At 39.1% G+C, this 20,753-nt stretch overlaps 2 protein-coding genes across 9 annotated transcripts in view; one reads left to right on the forward strand and one right to left on the reverse strand.

The window, feature by feature from the left end:
* The window catches only part of LOC137102985 (disheveled-associated activator of morphogenesis 1-like), a 40,252-nt gene extending 24,700 nt beyond the window's left edge, over positions 1-15,552 (forward strand). For 4 of the 5 annotated variants that reach the window (XM_067482946.1, XM_067482948.1, XM_067482947.1 and 1 more), the window contains exons 4-26: positions 2,919-2,990; positions 3,297-3,391; positions 3,707-4,040; positions 4,138-4,248; positions 4,361-4,464; positions 4,871-4,937; positions 5,036-5,153; positions 5,994-6,132; positions 6,318-6,376; positions 6,478-6,665; positions 7,494-7,802; positions 7,883-7,990; positions 8,877-8,906; positions 9,146-9,243; positions 9,323-9,407; positions 9,732-9,838; positions 10,426-10,514; positions 10,755-10,923; positions 11,065-11,172; positions 11,559-11,619; positions 11,747-11,878; positions 13,135-13,305; positions 14,110-15,552. In XM_067482946.1, coding sequence (XP_067339047.1) covers positions 2,919-2,990; positions 3,297-3,391; positions 3,707-4,040; positions 4,138-4,248; positions 4,361-4,464; positions 4,871-4,937; positions 5,036-5,153; positions 5,994-6,132; positions 6,318-6,376; positions 6,478-6,665; positions 7,494-7,802; positions 7,883-7,990; positions 8,877-8,906; positions 9,146-9,243; positions 9,323-9,407; positions 9,732-9,838; positions 10,426-10,514; positions 10,755-10,923; positions 11,065-11,172; positions 11,559-11,619; positions 11,747-11,878; positions 13,135-13,305; positions 14,110-14,322 — 2,967 coding nt within the window. In that variant the 3' untranslated portion in view covers positions 14,323-15,552. The remainder of the gene's footprint in view (positions 1-2,918; positions 2,991-3,296; positions 3,392-3,706; positions 4,041-4,137; positions 4,249-4,360; positions 4,465-4,870; positions 4,938-5,035; positions 5,154-5,993; positions 6,133-6,317; positions 6,377-6,477; positions 6,666-7,493; positions 7,803-7,882; positions 7,991-8,876; positions 8,907-9,145; positions 9,244-9,322; positions 9,408-9,731; positions 9,839-10,425; positions 10,515-10,754; positions 10,924-11,064; positions 11,173-11,558; positions 11,620-11,746; positions 11,879-13,134; positions 13,306-14,109) is intronic. The other variant, XM_067482949.1, reaches the window with a different exon arrangement.
* An 833-nt stretch (positions 15,553-16,385) lies between these two features.
* On the reverse strand, positions 16,386-20,334 carry LOC137102986 (trans-L-3-hydroxyproline dehydratase). Of its 4 annotated transcripts, none has more exons than XM_067482952.1 (7): positions 20,229-20,334; positions 19,571-19,691; positions 18,991-19,475; positions 18,728-18,897; positions 18,252-18,374; positions 17,817-17,954; positions 16,386-16,670 (listed from the first exon to the last, which is right to left on the reverse strand). In XM_067482952.1, exons 2-7 carry the CDS (start codon positions 19,588-19,590, stop codon positions 16,545-16,547), a joined length of 1,062 nt encoding a protein of 353 aa, XP_067339053.1. In that variant the 5' UTR covers positions 19,591-19,691; positions 20,229-20,334; the 3' UTR covers positions 16,386-16,544. The 4 variants fall into 4 exon arrangements, with proteins under 4 accessions (XP_067339053.1, XP_067339054.1, XP_067339055.1 ...); XM_067482953.1 differs by lacking the exon at positions 20,229-20,334 and adding an exon at positions 20,085-20,222; XM_067482954.1 differs by lacking the exon at positions 19,571-19,691 and having other exon boundaries at positions 20,229-20,323.
* Positions 20,335-20,753: the final 419 nt, after the last annotated feature.

Here is a 20,753-nt window from a genome sequence, read left to right on the forward strand (position 1 = left end):
CTCATATCAGTATAGTAAAAATAAAGCTGCTGCCAGCAGAAAATCAGTATAGTTTAGTGTAAATGCTAAAAACATCTAGCCTGGCTCTGTTTGACATAACATCCAAACTAGTAGGTTTGCTACTGCTAACCTTTGAGCAGAATATTTCCCCAATGTTTTTGTTTAATTTGATTTATTCCCAGTATTCTAATATCTAATTTATGCTGCGTAACCAGACTTGGTCAGGGAAATAATATTATATTATTCTATGTTATTATATTTTATAATAACTTGATATGTCAGTCTTTTAGGTATCAATTGCAGTTTTCCCAACACTACACAATAAGACCATTTGTCGATCAAAGCTCTGCAAAGAGGCCCTCATTCACTTAACTTGAGTAGATGTTACACAAGGTGGATATAAAAATAGTGAGGTGTAGAGAGAGTGGGACAATAGCTAATTCTAGCCGGTTCTATTAGATAAGAGAAAAGGCAGCATCAGGAATTGTAAAGTACTGAGCAGCATATTGCAGGACTGAAAAAAATCAAAATCCTGACATATTTCCGAACAGACAGGCTTTTTGATGTATGGTTTCACTTTTCCATAATATATCTGTACCATCAAAGACTACATGTTGCCATAACATACTCTATCACTCTGTGACAGTGTCAGATTTCATTATGTCTTTTCCTCCTGATAAAAGGAATTTCAGCTGTTCCTTCTTCTCCTGTGTTTGAACTCATCCTCAGCATACAGGAAAACACAGATGCCTGTTCTAGTTTAGATCAACTTAAGTTGAGCTTTCCAACTACCACTGAATGTGTCATCACATCTTTTGCAGCAGTGTTTCTCAAGGCCATAGGTATGAGTGTGTAGGATATCCTGCCGTGACTAATATGCAGACAGGGCATTCAGGTTTCTAAATCCTGAATCTGTGGCATGAGGAACAGTGATGCAGAACATTTCCTGAATCCAGTGAGCAGTATTGGGAATTGGTCTGATGAATGGATATTTGGTATTTAAGTGTACACATGCTAAGAAAACACAGCTGCAGAAAGAGGAGGTATAAGTTGTAAGTTGATGAATATGATAAAAAGCCACATTAAAAGCTATTATATTCACACTTTTCTTGAGCTAAGTTTTGAGACTCTTCCAAGTTCAGATGTAAATGGAAACTGCACATGCAAGCTCATGTTTCTGTTGTGTCCCACTTAGTGGCCCCATTAGGAACAGGCCTAGGGCCAAGAGAAGCCTAATAATAAACCCCAAAATGTTGTGCTGAATTTGTGCAGGTTCAAAAGAACATGCAGGGATGTTTCAGTGAAGAGGACAGGAGAAACAGAAAGGCATCAGTATTGCTGACTCTGCAGCAGGCTCTAGCCCAGGCCCAAACAGATACAAACTCAGCATCTGAGTTCAGAGAGGAAGTGGATTTGTGTGTGTATGTGAGAGAGAGTGGAGAAGAGAGGCAAAGGAAGCCGTCAGTTGTCCAAGGCAAACAGGAAGGCTTCACTTCCACAGGTGCAGCTTTTGTATGTGAGTCGAGGGGGACCGTAAAGAGGAAGGTGGGGTCATTAACAGGATAAGGAGTGATAAGGGTGCTCTTTTTGCCAGGCATTTCTGTGATAAAATCCTTCAGAAGTCAGGCCGGGTCTTGAAAAGCCTGTCAAAGCTTTAACTGTTTGGTTTGGCTGCACACCTGAGCTGATATAATCATGCTACAGAGAATCAGTCTTCCTCCTGCTTCTTGTCAGCTCCCCTCTAGGCTACATCATCTGCCAAGAAGATGATTTAGTTATCTGGTTATTAGGACAGATTTTGCAGCTAGGTTGCAAATGCTATTTAAAAAGCTGTAGCTGTAGCTTCCTTTTCACACAGGCTGTCCTGTTAACTCCAAATACAAACAATATATGTAATGTGGTCAGACTGAAGTACAGTCCCCACTTTTCTCTCTTATCATGACATTATAAAAGCTTTCAGCTTTTGAAGACTACTGACTTCCAATTCGAAAGGACTCTATGGACTCTGTGGAAAGGAAGTGGTCCTACCTCTGTGGCTGCTCCACTAATGGACTGAACTTCTTCCAGCACCCTCCTGGTCAAACTGGCACCAGTTGTGAATGAAGCAGCAGGATCAAACCCTCCTGTCAAAGCTCAAGCTCTGCAGACCAGCCAAGGCCTGCAGTTTTTGCCAGAGCAGCCAAGTCTCTGCCGCTTTATTAACTGACGCCCAATTAGTTTCTGATGGTCACAGCTCGGTTGTGCTTAAAAGAGCAAGAGTTAAAATGAAAGCATGGGGGCCTTTTATGTACAAGCCAAGTTTAAAGATCAAGTTATTTTCCTTTTATTCAGGAGATTAAATCATTTATAAAAAATCTTGCTGTTATTTTGCCCACAAACAGGTCTCTCTGTGGATTAATCCAAGCATAAGTCAGACCATGTCCTTAATCTGCAGTTATAACATTTATTTACTAATCTGAAGATTTTCTCAAGCAGCTGTGTTCCCTTTTTGGCACTTCTCACTACCTCTTTAAGCTCAGTGAAGCACTGGAGGACAAAATAAGCTGGATATTTGTTCCCCTGTTTTAATTTTTAAGAAATATAATTTATTTATTTTTTTGGCTTTCAGCTCTTTATTCCTCTTATGTTCTTTTTGTGTTTATTGGTGTTTGTATATTTCATATTTTTCAAACTCAGTTATTGGAAAAATGATGGTATGAAATACCTCATCTGGTTTGTAGTTTGACCTTGATGTATTCAAACATGTGACAAACACCAAATAATAACTTGTACCCTCAAAAGACTTTTGAAATATTTTCTTGACCACAGACCACATTTCAAAATTCGTGAGAGGTCACTCAGTGAAGTCGCAAGCAAGCTGTATTTTTAATTTATGTTCTTCCTTTCTTGATCATTGTGTTATGTTGTTTGTTTTTCAGGAACAAGAAGAAAACAAAAGTGCAACTAGTTGGCCAGAATACTACATTGATCAGCTCAATTCAATGGCCGCAGTATGTAATAACACAAATTGTTTGTATTATTTCATGGATATAAAAATGGTTATTAAATAGCCCTAGAAGAATGATCTCCCCTCTTTCATAGGTTTCTCCTTTATTTGTCCTTTAATAAAATGTTTTCCTTAGACCAGTTAGGGACTTTGAGACAAATCTCAATAACAGACATGACAACTTTCAGCTAACTGAAGCTTGTAGTGAGCAAACTCATTACATAATTTATTTCACATTTTAAAGGCCTTTTCTTCTGTACTTATTGGTCTTCTAATACTAACTCAGATCTTTATGTTGCCTTTTGAACAGAGAAAGACGCTACTCGCTCTAGAGAAGGAAGATGAGGAGGAGAGGAACAAAACCATAGAAAGCTTGAAGACAGCTCTAAGGACACAGCCTATGAGGTGGAGACATCTGAAAATAATCTCCTTTCTTCCTTTAAAATGAAAATTTAACTATTATTTTATCTCCTTTTATTTAGCTTCCTTTAGGAACTTGAACACCTGTAAAGCTCATTACAGTGCTGGTTAAAGATTTTTTTTTATTGACATGGATGTACATTTAAGGAGAGTGCTGAAATATTTAATTTTCATTTCAGAGCTGAAGACGATTCACTTACAATCTGGGAAAAATGAACAATTATAGATGCACACATTTTTTAACAGTCATGCAATTTTTACTAAACCAGGATGATTTCTCTGTGCTTGCACTTCTCTCAGGTTTGTGACTCGTTTCATTGACCTGGATGGCCTCACATGTGTGCTGAACTTCCTGAAAAGCATGGACTACGAGACCACTGAGTCACAGATTCACACATCTCTGATAGGCTGCATCAAAGCTCTAATGAACAACTCGCAGGGCCGTGCCCACGTCCTGTCTCACACTGAGAGCATCAACATCATCGCTCAGAGCTTGGCCACAGAGAACATCAAGACCAAGGTGGCAGTGCTGGAGATCATGGGCGCTGTGTGTCTGGTACCTGGTGGGCACAAGAAAATCCTGCAAGCAATGCTGCACTACCAGCGCTTTGCATGTGAAAGGACACGCTTTCAGGTGGGCACAAATAAGCCAGGTTCACAGTTGTGCACCTATCTACAAGCAACGTTGTGCAAATATCTTTAACAATATTTATTGATGTGTCATCCCTCAGACACTTATAAATGATCTTGACAGGAGTACAGGACGATACAGAGATGAGGTCAACTTAAAAACAGCCATCATGTCTTTTATTAATGCTGTGCTGAGTCAAGGTGCTGGAGAGGTGAGATAGTTTTTATTCTTCATTTAAAAATAGAAGGTCATCATTTGCCATGGCTCTTCTCTCATAATTGTTTTTCTTTTTTACTGTCAATGTATTAAATATTCAAATATAGGAAAGTTTGGAATTCCGTATCCACCTACGATATGAGTTTCTTATGCTGGGGATCCAACCTGTAATTGATAAGCTGCGTTCTCATGAAAACTCAACATTAGACAGGTGAGATATAGACCAAACTTTTGCCTCTATTCTAAATTTCAACTATGTAAGAATTCACCTGCTTCAAACTGTTAATAAATATTTGTTGACGAGGACCTGAAAGATTTGAAACTAGAGAAGTTCTCTATTTATAAAACTATACAGTCAGCAATAAAACAGGTTGATTCTTATCCAGAAAACACATTAAAACTTTCTAAACATCATCTCAGGTGTTAAAATCTTTCCCCCCTTTTCATTACATGTGAGTGACAAGAGCTTTTGTGTTAGGAAAAGAGTAACTGCACTGTTTTACAGAGAAAATATTTTCTGTCATTATTTCTGTCTGGAGACATCTTTCTAAGTTAAACTATATCACTGCATCACGTGGGCAGCTTTTGAATCCTGTCTTTCCGTTTAACACTTTCAGACATTTAGACTACTTTGAGATGCTGCGGAATGAGGACGAGCTGGCTCTGTCAAAACGCTTTGAGTCGGTAGGTCAAGAAAAATCCTTCCCTTACTCTTGACTTTAGTGTGACCACCCGTCTGATGTGCTGTAAATAGTGACTGAGTTGTTGTTGTACTCCTCCAGGTACATATAGACACCAAAAGTGCCACCCAAGTGTTTGATCTCATCCGCAAGAAGATGAACCACACTGATGCATACCCGCACTTTATGTCTGTCCTGCATCACTGTCTCCTCATGCCACGTAAGTGTTTATTTAAAGTATTCATACCTCAGTAAATCTGTACCTTCTGGTCTGAAAGATAAGCATGTTGGCCTTTTTGGATTAGACAAAAGGCTGTATAAGCACATTCCCATGCAACTGAATATTCTACTTAAAACTCCATGTCTGAGATTATTTTTGGCTTATGTGAACGTTTTTTTTTGTTTTTTTTAACCTCTTTCTGCAAAAATGCTAAAACCTGTTGCATTAAACTTCCCCAACGATTTGAATTGGAAGACAAAGGATAACCAATCTGCTACAGTAGCATTTTTACTTGATGCCCTCTACAAGTAGCTTTTTAATGACACTCCACATTCTCTCTAGGCATTAGGTTTATAATTCACACTTCAGCTGCAAATACAAGTGTTGTTAACAAGTGTTAATAATGTGCAAAGCTTGAGATGCCACTTAAATAGAAAGAGGAATCAAAGCAATAGCACTGAATATGAAATGGTGCATCAAACAGTTGCACATATTCTCATAAATACTAATAAGAGGTTTCTTCCAAATAGTAACGCGTCAAGGTTTTCAGACTTATAACAAGGTAACAGTAAACATGTTGTCCCCTGTGGCAGATGATGTCTCACCAATCTGTTTGTAATTACATGTGTCATCTTGTTGTACCCTGCAATTATAGTTCTAGACTTTAGTTTATCAGTGTAATTTTGGAAAACACCTTTGACACGCAACTGTAGGTCCAACTTCATTCAGTAGTTTTATTAATATTAACAAGATATCTCTGAGGAGAAGAAATATACCTCGACTGAGGAGACTAATAAGAAATGTGAATCACTTTCTTTATCTGTCTTTGCCTCCCCTCAGACAAGAGGAGTGGTAACACGGTGCAGTATTGGCTGCTGTTGGACCGTATAGTCCAGCAGATGGTTCTACAGAATGATAAAGGTCACGACCCAGACGTCACACCACTGGAGAATTTTAACGTGAAGAACGTTGTCCGGATGTAAGTCCTTGACTTTCCCTGAACAGACTGACACGTGAATGAGTCTTTGAACAAATCACTTTGCTGCCAGACTGAAGAATGTGGAATGGTGTTATTTTTAGCTTGCCTTTTAAGTTCAGAAGAACAATGAATAGAGTTGTTCATGTAGACGCTGAAGTTAATCATGTGTGTCATCCTCTCTGCAGGCTGGTCAATGAAAATGAGGTCAAACAGTGGAAAGAGCAGGCGGAGAAAATGAGAAAAGGTGTGTGTCTGTGTATTTGAATTAAAATTACTCGAAAAATTACTCGAAATTGAACATCTTAGTAAACTTGATATGGTTATATTGCTGTGACTTCTCATCAGAGCACCATGAGTTGCAGCAGAAGTTTGAGAAGAAAGAGCGTGAATGTGATGCAAAGACGCAGGAGAAAGAGGACATGATGCAGACGCTGAACAAGATGAAAGAGAAGCTGGAAAAGGAGAGCACTGAGCACAAGAACGTCAAACAGCAAGTGGCTGAGCTCACAGTCCGACTGCACGAGCTCAGCTCTGTACGTTTCCCATCACAGTCACTTGATAATAACCTTAAAATAATTCAAGACGTATTATTTAGTTGGATATTGAAAAGCAGTGGTGATCCAGAGCAATCACAGAGTTCATATTAGAGGCGAAAGATCTGCATAGTCATTCTCCTGCTAGGATGCAGTTTAAATACAGTTTAAATTGATTAGAACATAATCATAATTCTGTTTTGTTCTCTTGATTAAAAATAGGAAAAAAGCCAATTATACTTCCTCAAAATGTCATAGACAGGCTCTACATTATTTTATTATGCCCTCACAATACTAGTTATTGGCGAAGAATGAAGCCGAAAAATATATTGTATTTGTACAGTGCATACAGTTTTGACACATAAAGTATACTGCATATTAAGAAATGCGTATGTAGAGCAAGAAGACATCACTTTTATTTAAGGTTTAAGAAAGGTTTAAGAAAGGTTTAGGTTTAAGAAAGTAATAAACTGCTACCTACTGCAACTTGATAATGAAATGCATTAAAAAGCCAAACACTCTAATGCTGATCCCTGGTATTAGAGAAAAATAATCCCCATCTTTTTAAAATTTGTTTCTCCATTTAACCATCTTCGTACCTCTCAAGTCAGGACCACTGTTCAAGACTACATGTTAAGGGATTTGTCCAGGAACATAAAGTGTTGAATTATTTTAAAGTGTTAAAGATAAATGTGTGACTGTTGGACAAATTAATAATATCATAGAAAAACATCCCATGAAAATAATAACCCTAGAAATATTAAAAATGTAATTGTAATCTTAAGAACAATCAAAAATCCCCTGATGTTACGCTCTTTCTCTCTCCAGCGGCAGGCAGCTATTGTTCCTGGAGGCCCTCCCCTCCCACCCGGTCCACCTGGTGGCCCTCTCCCTCCTCCACCTGTGCCAGCTTTTAGTGGTATCTTCCCAACTCCTCCGCCACCTCCTGGTGGCATGATGCCTCCTCCTCCTCCCCCGCCCCCTCCTCCAGGTGGTCCCCCACCACCTCCCGGACATCCACCCATCCTAGGTGCCCCTCCACCGCCAGGAGCACCTCTGGGACCATCCCTGAAGAAGAAAAGTATTCCTCAGCCATGTAATCCGCTCAAATCCTTCAATTGGTCCAAGTTAGCTGAGGTGAGAACAGTCAAGGTGCAAAGAACGCCATGGCTTTTGTTTAAAAATTTATATGAATGTCAAAATTTTCCTTTGCTTAGAATAAACTGGAGGGCACTGTGTGGATGGAGGTCGATGATGCTAAGGTGTTCAAAATCCTGGATCTGGAGGACATTGAAAAAACCTTCTCAGCCTATCAGAGGCAGCAGGTACTGAAAATAAGGCTGTTCATCTCTCCATCTTCCAGTCAGGAAAGGCTAAACCCTGTGCATCACATCTAGATGCAATTGGTTGCCATGTATCTCAGATGTCACAGGCTTTAACACAGCATCATTACTTGAGATGCTGGAAGGACTGATTTTGAGTGTCGTGCCAGAGCCAGCTTGGTTGACAAGAGTTGCATTTAAGTAAAAAAAGGTATAGGGGCAAAAATTTCCTGGTAAAGTTAATTAGTTGCAAAACCTTCATGCTTAAATCCTCTTCAATGCTTTCCTACGTTTCAATGGGTTCATATTTTTTTGTGGTTTGATCATTTTTCCACATGTGATTGAAAATGCATGAGTGAGCTGCTCAGAAATTGCTGATTCTTATGGCTTTAGTTTGCGATTAATTTATTCACTAAATATTCATAATCAGTCATTTTTGCTTTAATTGCACAGAAGTGAATGAGCGTGTCTTTTTAAAGTCCAAGATGTTAATATCAGCCTCTTTGCTTTCTAGTTTAAAGATGAGCTTATGCATGTCAAATACACTAGAAGGTGTTGGAAAAAAGGTTCAGCATTCTTTTTCTAAAATGCAGACACAAAGAAAACTAAATTTAGATCCTCAGCCTAAAAGTATCTTTTTGTTGAATCGCAAGGATGACAACCTTTGACAGGCTTTTTTATGTGCATGTGAACTGTTAGCAAGTATTGATTGACTGAACATCCACTCATGTCTCATGGCTGCTCACTTCTTTACTGATGAATCCATTTTCATCTAAGTGCTGAATGAGCATCGATTTATTTGTTTTGTTTTTATGGGCTGCAATCACATAACTGCTTTACTTATCCTAATGAGTGCTTACATCTTCCCTGCTTCTTGCTCGCATTTTAGGACTTCTTTATGATCAATAACAGCAAACAGGTGAGTGACCTTACAGTAGTTATTTTGTCACTCATGGTCAGTTCGTTTATATGTTGTGCCTGTCCTATTGTATTCAACATCATTTTTTGTGTGTCATGAATGTGATAATATTCTCATTTTACTGTGTTTGATCTTTTTTGTATTTTTTGTATCGGGATTGACTGTGACAGAATAAATAAGTAACACATTTGTAAAATGTGTTTAATGCTCCTGCTGACCCCTTATCATTTTGCATCTAGAAAGAGGCAGAGGACGACACACTGAGCTCCAAAAAAGTCAAGGAGCTCTCAGTCATTGATGGCCGCCGAGCTCAAAACTGCAACATCCTTCTCTCACGGTGAGTTGAGTTTGGTATAACCTTTTAAATAAGCATGATATGATACATTGTTAATATACTTATCTGTTGTGTACCGCAGATTAAAGCTTTCAAATGAGGAGATTAAGAGAGCTATTCTAACCATGGATGAACAGGAGGACCTTCCCAAAGACATGCTGGAGCAGGTACATCATCAGTGTGTTTACATAAACAGGGCTCCAGTTGGCTTTCCTAAAGGTCACGCAAATACAAATCCTGGTTAGTGTAATTGAAGTAACGCATTAGAGAAAAATGATTGATTTTCTCTGGAGATCTAAGGTTTCTTGGGTAATTGACTTTTTACATAAAAGCATGTGCAAGTCAAAGACTTTAGCCTGGGCAAGAATGTGTTAACGCTGATTACCTGTAAGAATGGAAATATCATAATCTAGATCAGCTCTTCTCTTTACCCTCCTTTAACCCGCACATGTACAGATAATAGTGTTAAATGTATTTTCTTGCCCTATTAGCTGCTGAAGTTTGTCCCAGAAAAGAGCGATGTGGACCTTCTAGAGGATCACAAACATGAACTTGACCGAATGGCCAAACCTGACCGTTTCCTCTATGAGATGAGCAGGTACTTTACTCACACAGTCTTTTTATAGGTTAGCTTTTTAATTCTTACCTCAGACCTGACTGTCTAAGGTCTGTCCAGCACACACTCTCTCTCTCTCTCTCTCTCTCTCTTCCTTTCTCGTTGTATCATAGTCATAGCAGATAAAGAAATGACACGCGTATATGTTGTATATATTATTGATATTCTTACACTATGACAATTAAATGTGTATGACAGTTAAAGGTAGAATTTTTCCTGTGCTTCCTGTTTTGTTATAATTCACTGTAGTTTGCAGTTTCTCGTCATGTTTTCATGTTTCTTGTCTAGTTGATTTAAATACAGAGGACAGATGTGTCACTGGCTTTCATTAACTGCAGAGTCAGTGGTAAAAAGGCTGAAATCATAACTCTGCCAAAAATAAGCTTCATCACCGCAACTAAAACTTTGTATGTTCTGTTCTGCAAACACACAGGCAACTTTCTTTTGCTCAAGCACATCCATCCATCTCGCTGGCTTGTCTCTAAATTTGTGGATTTCCTTGTTTATAATAGATTTTATTTTGCCTATTTTTGTTCTCTTTTTACACACATTTTCCATCTCTTGTCAAGAATAAACCACTACCAGCAGAGGCTGCAGTCACTATACTTCAAGAAGAAGTTCACAGAGAGGATAGCTGAAATCAAACCCAAAGTTGAAGGTGGGAAAAGACTAATTCACACTGAACATAAATTCAAACTTTTGTTTTAATTATGTGAAAGATTTTATTTATATCAAACAAGGAAACACTTTTTTAAATAAGAACAGTACCTAATCTAAAGCTTGTAAAATTCTTTTAATATTTACCTCTTCATGTTTGCCATTGATGAGCAAGCTACCAAAGACAAATGCACAAAAATAAATTTGAATGCGCTGCAAAAATGTGTTTTCTTTGTTTCAGCTTTGACCAAGGCATCAAAAGACATTTTACATAGTAAAAACCTGAAACAGCTCTTGGAGGTGGTGCTAGCCTTTGGAAACTACATGAACAAGGGTCAAAGGGGGAATGCCTACGGCTTCAAAGTGTCATCACTCAACAAGATTGCTGATACCAAATCCAGTATAGACAAGTAAGAACATTTTTCTGTTGTAACATTAAACCTTTCCAGACATCAACGTAAGGTATAGAAAAGTTACATGTGATATTGATAAAATTCCATATGGTTACCATATTATCATTCATATTCAGCTCTGTGTTTCTGCTTTTGCAGAAACATTACTCTCCTGCACTACCTGATCACCATCCTGGAGAAGAAATATCCCAAAGTCCTGATGTTCCAGGAAGATCTCCAGAGTATCCCAGAGGCAGCCAAAGTCAAGTAGGTGGAGCACAGGTTCCCAATCGCAGGGTTAGGACCCTCCAAATCATTGCTGGCTGATTACCAAAATTGCAAATAATAATATAATAAAATATAATATGTATTTTTAGTTTTCATTCAGACTTGATTCTAATCTTTGATTCTTTATTTAATTAAGTTAATTTTTAGATTCATACATTCACATTAAACCATTTGATTGAACTGCTCCCAAGTAAAGCCCTTATACAATGCCGAGGACTCACTATTAGACATGCTTTTACTTTGAAGAAGTATGAGAACTAAGATGGTTTGGAAACACTGCCCTGGAAAACCTCCTGGCTAACTTCCAACTGTTTCTCATTTCATTAAACCCCCTTCAACCACCACATTTCTGTCTTGTTGTGCAGCATGACTGAGCTGGAAAAAGATATCTGCAACTTGCGGAGTGGTTTGAAAAGCGTCGAGAGCGTGAGTCACATTATCAGACAATACATGCTCTGCATCGGCCATGTTATAAAACCTTAAGTTCGAAATATAATGTAACCCTGTTTGAATTTCATTTTCCCCTTTTTCACTCCTGTCCTCTTTTTCACAGGAGTTTGAATACCAGAAGCAGCGGCCACAGGAACACGGCGACAAATTTGTGCCGGTGGTGAGTCAGTTCATCACTGTGGCAAGTTTCAGCTTCTCCGATGTGGAGGACTCTCTCACAGAGGCAAAAGATCTGGTAAGTCATTACAGCTGTGCGGTTTCAGTGGAGTTTGTTCGACAGCACCCCCGTTACCTATAGGCACACACGCTGAAAGCTTGCATCCCATTACCTCTCTGTGCAGCTGTCTTTACACTTCTTACTGAGCCCATCAGTCACCTTTTTTATGAAAACTAACAGCAGGAGTGGAGTTTCAGCTTCCTGCTGCAGTCCCGCTGATGCTTTAGTCATCAGCCTGCTCGCTACCATGTTTGCAGGTGAAGAGTAACCAGGAACAGAGGCACAGGCTTAGTGTATTACACAACTGTGTTTAGCGTTGTATTGACATTGCGTGTCTCATTTTGTCATGTTTCCGAGGGCCTTTATCATTCTCGCCAACTGAAATCACAGCGATAAAGCAAATGAAAAAACAAACCTATCCTTAGGGAAAACTGACTTTTTCCTGGAAACCTGAGCACATTCACCTTTTTAGGGAGAGCGTGACACCATGAAGTTAGATTTATGTGTCTGTTCACATTTACTGGTGCAAAGCAGGAAGAGTTTTTATCTTGACCGTTTTCCATCCGTACGTATGTGCTACATTGACCCAAGTGCTCAGTTCACATGGCAAACATTATTTTCTGTGAATCATTTACAGTATCCCCATGTTAAATATTTGAGTGTTTAGGGTACTCTTCATATTTGGCAACCCGAGGACATGCTGACACTAAATAGTTTCTAGTGTCAGATGTGTGCAAGTCATACAAATATTGCAGAAAGGCGATGTAAAGAAGTGATATTTAGGTATTTTTTGTCATTTGTCATAAACTGTGTTCGCTGACCCCTGTTCCGGGCAAGCACGAGCCTGTTTGAACATATGAATGCTCTAGATGTTCACAAAAACCTGCTATGCATCTTTATTGCACATGATACAGAGTTTGCATGTCACAGACAGAGCTGCTATTAACATACAGATGTTTGAAGGTACATGCTCTCGGCATGATCTCCCATCTGGATATTCTCCTTTTAAACATAGTGTGAAAAATACCCAACAAACATGTTGCCTTAATTGGAGCTCTGGCTCCAGTCTGGCTTGAGCTGTAATCACTAGCCGGTTAGATTGTGCTTAACAAAGCCAAACTACTGGTACCCTGCTCTAATTTCAAAGTCCTGAGACCTAATGAGGCTCCTGTAAAACAGTTGAAGACAGAGTAAAGCATGGTTCTGTTGTGTCCCGCTGTAAATCTAATGCTATGTGCCCCTCCCTCTGTGCCCCCTTCTCTTTGGTCCCACAGTTCCAGAGGGCAGTAAAGCACTTTGGTGAAGATGCTAGTAAGATGCAGCCAGATGAGTTCTTTGGTATCTTTGACCAATTCCTGCAGTCTTTTACTGAGGCTCAGCAAGAGAACGAGAACATGCGGAAACGCAAAGAAGAGGAGGAGCGCAGGGCCAAAATGGAAGCTCAGGTACATCCTCACCCCCCCTTTCCATTTGATTGTAACAGGACCATAGCTGTGTAAAAATGCTTATGTTTTAGATATACGCTAGTACTTTTTTTTTGGTGTAAAAATACACAAACAAAAAAGTTACTTTGGTAAAAATACAAGTTCCACATTTGACATTGAGATTTAGGTAGAGGTAAGTCCGTTTTGCTTAAAGTATTAAAAGTACTTTGTTTGTTGTTAATACATGTAAATCAGCATGCTGTTTTAAATATTACACATAATTCCACTAAACTCACTGACCATCATAAGTTGGAGGAGTTGTTGCATTGTATTCCACAGTAGTGTGGTTTCTTTCCCCACATGATGTGGTTCAAACTTTCACTAACCCACTTTGTAAGCAGGAATTGTCTCGATGTTGCATTCAAACCAGAATATTCTTAAACAAATATTGACAATGACCAATTAGTTGACATTAACTTTTAAATTAGACAACAACAGTGCTCCTCTTTGAAGCCTAAGTGAGTACTAGTAAGCCTAGATATTTACATTTGGCACTTTACCTACTTAATGGTAATAGACATTGATGATTAGTTGGACCTGCTCTTTGTGGTGTAAAAGTCAAAGTGGCCATAAATAACTCAAATATGTACAGATGCATGAAAAAGTAAACCACCGCTAAGCTAAATGCATCCACAAAGTCCTCTGAAGCTCACCAATTAACGTGCCAACCAGTTAATGGTTGTAACTTCATATTTAAGATCCAGGAGGGGTATTGATTGGAGGGAAGTTTTGTGGTAATACAAAAAGTTCACTTTCTGTCCCCAGTTGAAAGAACAGAGGGAGAAGGAGCGACGGGCCCGGAAAGCCAAAGCAAACGGGGAGGACGACGGCGGCGAGTTTGATGATCTGGTGTCAGCACTTCGATCAGGCGAGGTCTTTGACAAAGACTTGTCCAAGATGAAACGCAACCGCAAACGCATCAACAGTCAGACGACGGACTCGAGCAGAGAGCGACCGGTCACAAAGCTCAACTTCTGAAAGGTGGTTGAGGTCAACATTTAACACCCACCTCTCCTGCTCTGCTCTACTCGTCATTAGTCTCTCTCTGGGTCAAATTGACACACACATTCCTCGGCACCCTCCTCCACTGCCACCCAGCTTGTTTTAAATATAAACCATGGCCTTACATCATCATTGCAGAGCCAAATTCAGCACAACATGTTTCATTCTCTCTGGCTGTGACGTTAAAGAGCAGAAGCCAAAAACGAATGACCAAATAATATAATTCCCACTGGTAAATGAGTTTGGTCAAATAAATGTTTTTAAATACAGGACCAGGATGTTTTTGTCCTTCGGGGTGTAAGAAATGTTGACAGTGGTTTGATAGGAACCATTGCCCTTTTTGTACATCAGAATCTCTTTCGGAGATTGATGCTCAATCCAAACAGGAAGATGATTCCATTAAAACACAAGGGGCCATTTTGTACAGACTGATTTTACAGAACGATGGGAGCTGCTTTTACCTGGCCTGAATTGTCCAATAGATACTGAATCGGAACTTCCTTTTGACGCTGCTGCTGCCTTGCAGTCAGTACACACACAAGACTGAGATGCTTTATTGTTAAACAAAAGTGGTTTTAACCGCAAGTGATGCAGCACTTTTTCTATTGATCATCATTGACATTCAGCATTTATGTATCTGATCCCCATGTTTTTTTTTTGTTGTTTTTTTTTTTTACTTTTTCTGTTAAGAGCTGGCCTTAACTCTGTTGATTTTACTTGTTGAGTGGGTACTCTGAAAGGCCTGGGCCTAATCAGCATTTCCTCAACAAGTGTGGACACTCAGATGTCTGATTACATATAACAATATTTAAATATATATTAGGTTGTGTGTTTGTTACAAATTTCATAACTACTATGCTAAATGCCAGTGAAAACCATACCCAACTGATGCAATACACCTGTTCCCCCTGGAAGAGTGCCCTTTCCCAATATTTTTATTTGAATACATAAAATATCTTTTCTGCACACTGGCTCAATTTACCCAGACAATACAAAAAGAAGAACAAATGACACTTGATTTTAAATTCTATGAACCACATGTGATGTTTTAAATTATCTAACTAGGGAACAGCACATGTGGACATGTGATGTTCTATTCCTATTGGCTGTGTGAACCCATCCAGTGTCAGAAACCTAAACTGAATCTTTATAATTTAAATGTTGACTTCCACTGTACAATGACCTGATAATAAATGGGAGAAAATGTTTGAGTTTTTATTTCTATTGTACTTAGCCAAATTAAATTAATTCTTTACTTTGAGAAAAGTTATTTATCACCACCACTTTCCTGAATAGAAAACAAATGGTATAGAACCATGGACGTGACAATCTTTGCACCGACAGCAGACAGGGCTGTAGCACCACCCAGTGATCTTTGTCTGGTACTGAACAGGGCGCCTCCACACTGTCAGATTCTTGACCGGAATTAAGATTTGACAGCCTCCAAATATTCAGGCTTGAGTCAGTTTTGAGGTGTGAACATTTGCAGTTCTCATCAAGTCAGTTCTAAATTGCTCATCTGTTGTCCAGGACACATATGAGTAGTTGTCCACAAACCACAAGGTCAGTGGTTCAACTCCCAGTTCCTCCTGGTTAGCTGTTCATGGACAAGACAATGAACTCCAAAAGTTACCCCTAGTGTCTGCTAGTTACTTGTAAGTCACTCTACTACTACTACTTACTTGTAAGTCACTTTGAAAAATGAAATTTAATGACTGACTGTACTCATTTTTAAATTCTCACTCAGTTAACTTCATAAACACAGGTTTGAAATTGCTGTGACTTATTTAATTTTAACTACGAGGTCAGATGTGACAATACAGCACTGAGATTCTTCTGGTTGACATGCATTTCTTGTCCCTGTGCTCTAAAATGTGCACATTCTCAGCACTACAGCAAGCTTTTTAGTTTAAAGATGTGCTTAGGATACATTATGCTTTATTTCTTATTTAGCTATGGAAATTTTTTTATCTGTTTCTTAAACTAGGCTAGCTCTCACGAATCGTGATAATTTCTACGCAAGTGAAATGTATACTAAATCATAAATATCATTTTTAATTTAATATGCATAATTAACTAATGCAAAGAAGAATAGCCAACAGAAGATTGTTGTTATTATCCCATAAAAGTGTTTAAGCTACAAAAACACTACAGTTATTTTACGTATAATCATGTTAATCAAAACCCTTAATTGCAGCTCACTTCAGCAGGAAACCATGAGTCAATTTGTCATCTTGTTCCTGCACAAAGCGTGAAACTCCGGTGTAAAAAGCTCTGCCAGCAACTTCCACCACAACAGCCCTGAAGTCTCCACACTTGGTCTCCTACACAGACACACACAAAAAAGAATCACAAAACAAAATGTCAATGAGCAAAGTTTGAGAGTTGGATTTTTTTAACAAAAAGGACAGAACTATTATGACATTCCACTGTCATCATTATCACTTCTTTCTATTTCTGGGGTCTTGTGGTCCGGAGGTTAAGTAGATGAAAAAAATAAGAATTATCTTTCTGCTTTTACAACAAGTTCTTACCAGAATCTTACTGGTTTAACACGGCAGTGATTGATTTCACTTGGGGAGGGAAACAGGGTGACGTTATCTCAAACTGCTCCTGACCTTTGGTTAATGACACAGCGTGACCATGATAGACAACCCAGAAACCTTTTACACATGACCAGCACATGTGCAAGGGTTGAGTCTCGGGGCAGAAACAGCCAGCGAGTAACCACAAACACACGTAAAACTGTCACTTAAAAATGAAAATCAACCACAAAGAAATGCAAAACAACTAGAAAAAGACTGAATGAGAAAGAAAGAAGATTGAATAACAGCACGAAAAACCCAACAAAAAAACGTTTACTCTGTTAATGGGTGTAAATAATTTAGTTAGGATATAAATATATCAGTAGAAGGATGCTGAGGTTGGAGCTGCCAGGCATTAGGGCTAGAGGAAGACCAAAGAGGAGATTTATGGATGTAGGGAGAGAGGACATGAAGTTAGTTGGTGTGACAGAAGAGGATGCAGAGGATAGAGTTAGATGGCGACCCCTGAAAGGGAACAGCCAAAAGGAAAAGAAGATTGAATTTGGAAAATTATGAAACAGATTTTTTTTTTGGTCCTTTCGGCTTATCCGGTGAGTTCAGGGTCGCCACAGCAGATCATTGTCCGCATGTTAATTTTGCACAGTTTTTTTCCTGATGCAACCCTCCCCAATTTCTACCGGGCTTGGACCGGCACTGCACAGCTGGGGATGGGAAAGGGCTGTTAGGGGTTCAGTGTCTTGCAACTATGAAACAGAATAAACTATGTAAATAATAACTTACAGTTTAATACTAATATATTAAAATGTTTTGAATTTTGAAATGTATGAGATAATTATTTAACTTGTCATTAATCCTTTGCGACCCTGCCTATGCACATGTAGTCCCATTCCAGACCTGTAAACACACACAGGATCACTCAGGTACCTCCACAGCTTTTCCTGTGAACTGGGACCCAGTAGCTCCACTCTGAAATGTCCTGGTCTGGTTCAGCTGGATGAGACCTTTGTGATATTGAAGAGCCACTCGAGCTGTAACACCTGAGCCAGTGGGGCTTCGGTCCACCTGAAAACACAGCGTTTCAGCCAGGCTAAGATAGTGTTATTATTAAACCAGACCGTATGGGTCATACTTTTTTCCTGATGTCTTTTCAAAAGCCTCGTGCAAAAAAGTTTTCTACTCTACAGCATGTTGATCACATTAAGTAATTATTCCCTAAATTTCAAAGCATTAAATGTAAAAATGTGAATTTTGTTCTAAAAATTCAGCAACTGTAAAACATCCACATAATAAGACTTCTTTGGAACAGTGAAAACCTGTTTTATAAGAGGGATGACTGTGGATTTTGTGTCAGTAAAATACCTGGGCATCTGCGAACACACAGATGTTGGCCGTGGTTTCAGAGGAAAAATCATCTTTACCATCAGTAAGAATGGTGCCATAAAGAAAAGCCAGATCATCACTGACTGGGTGCTGCAACTTCACCTGCCAGAGGATGAGACATAGAATAACAATGACAGCCCCTTTACATAACGATACACCTTTACTCCTAATGCTACTTATGTGCATAGGAGCAAATTTAGTTTTTTAACCAAGTTCTGAAATGTTTTATAGGCTGTTAATGTAGCACATTAGCTTTGTGTACATGGTTTTCTTGAGCAACACTAATAATTATAAAGTGTAACATATTTTAGTGTATACAGACTGTACTGGTGACACACCAGATATTCGACAACATTAATTATTATTAAATTATTATTAAACTTTAATTTTTAGAGCTGCATTCTTCATTAGAGAAAAAAACTTGTTGCAATCTTATTTCCGATTAAATCCTGCACCTGAGATTTGACAGCATTAGTCACCGCAGTGGCTGCATCTACCAGATCTCGAGTCCTGGACTTATTCACATCCAGACCAAACCTCTGGGCGTTTACAAAGGCGTAGAAGGCTCCTCCATAGCTGATATCGACTGTCACATTACCAAACCCTTCCACTTCCACCGTCACATCTGGTGGAAAGCCATTTATACTGTAGTTAATCCTACAGACTTTAAAAACATTTGGAAATTGTTTTGTGTGAGAACAAAAATCATGTGTTGTACCTGTAGCAAATGCAAACGCTGGAACACTGTGGAACCTCACTCCTCCGGTTTTACCATCAGAATACTCAACAAACGCCTTGACCATACCACAGGGACAGTGTATGTTCACTTGTGTCTCGGGCGACTGTGGTTCTTTCACCAGTTTGTAGTCCACAGCAAAGCGTCCGAGCGCAATGACAGCGTGTCCACACATGGTGCTGTAGCCCTCATTGTGCATGAACAGCACCCCAAGGTCTGCCTCAGGTATTTCACTGTCCACGATCAGGGCTCCGTACATGTCATAGTGTCCCCGCGGTTCAAACATCAGCACCCTCCTGAGGTGGTCCAGATGTTCCTGCACGTAACGGCGTCTGGACAGCACACTGTCACCTTTGACCTGTGGGTAGCCACTGCGGATGATGCGTAAGGGCTCTCCACCAGTGTGCATGTCGACCACAGAGAGCTCAACTCCATCGTGAGGTGGAAGCTGCATTTCCCTCTCAGAGCTAATATAAATGAAAAAATAATAAATGATAAATAATACAGGCAACAAAGTTTATTTTTTAGCATCTCATTTTATAATGGAACTTTTATTCCTAACTTTTCGAAAATGAGGAACATGTTCCAGTGAGCTTGGCAGTGGTACAGTGGGCATTAATCCACCCCCGGGCCTCCATCTCCGTCTGTCTGTGCTGGAATACTGCCTGACTCTGTTGTGTGTTCTGTGGTAATGTGATGAAAACACACTGGTCTGGGAAAATGCAACATATACTGCATAAATATAAATCTGTCTTAGAGTCTGAGACAGTGTGAGGATGATCAGGCAACAAATCAGGACCCAGATCAACACCCAGTTCTTAGAGTCAACTAGAGGATAGATCTGAATATTTATATAAGGTTTTTAGGGAGCCAAAGTTAAATACATTAAAAACTAAATATTAAATATATAATATTGAACAAAATCATTTTTAATTTGTACATTTACATCTGTTAGGGCTAAAACACTCAATTAAGTATTTATACAGTCAGAGAATTCCTAGTAAGTTTTAAGTCGTACATCTTCGAAAATAAGAAGAGGTGGCACCATAAAGTCAACACAGATGCCATTTTTCTACCTGGCAGTGCGGTTGGTCAACTCTTTTTCATTGAAGCCAGTGGGAGAAAGAAGGAAAAACCCCACGGTGTGGATCATGTGTAAAATATACTTTGCAGGTTATTCACGTTAAAACACGACTCCACGGAGGATCCTGTTCACCTACCTGCAAAGATAAAAGGCTCTCGGTATTTTGGGCTCAAACTTCTGAGGACTTCTTTTAGTCTTTTTTTCCTGTGCTCGGTAGTTGTTTGGCAAAGAAAAAAAAAAAAAAAAATCCAAAAGCAACAACAACAAAAAAAAAAAATCAAAAAAACGCTACAATATGACATTAGTGCCCCCATGTGTTGTGGAGGGTTGCATGTGCAGTCATGTTTAGTTTTATAATTTAACTAAAAGTACAGATGCGTTTTTGGGGGGGACATTTTTGGGGTTTCACTCCTGTTGTCCCCCTTTATTGCACATTATGTCCTGCGGCCTCTCCTCCTGTCTCCTGTCTGTCTAAACTGAATAATGAAGCTGCTCAAAAGGCAGAGCTTATCTGTATGCACACTGAAGCTCATACTCAGCAACTCTATGCATAGAAAAGCTGAAAACAGTTTGTATGTTGCATTTTTCAGGGCAGCTAATTTACAGAAAAACTGACTTATGTTACATAAGAGATGAGGCTGAACAGATGGTGAGTTTCAGT

The sequence above is a fragment of the Channa argus genome, chromosome 17 (assembly GCF_033026475.1).
Source record: "Channa argus isolate prfri chromosome 17, Channa argus male v1.0, whole genome shotgun sequence".
NCBI classification, from domain to species: domain Eukaryota; kingdom Metazoa; phylum Chordata; class Actinopteri; order Anabantiformes; family Channidae; genus Channa; species Channa argus.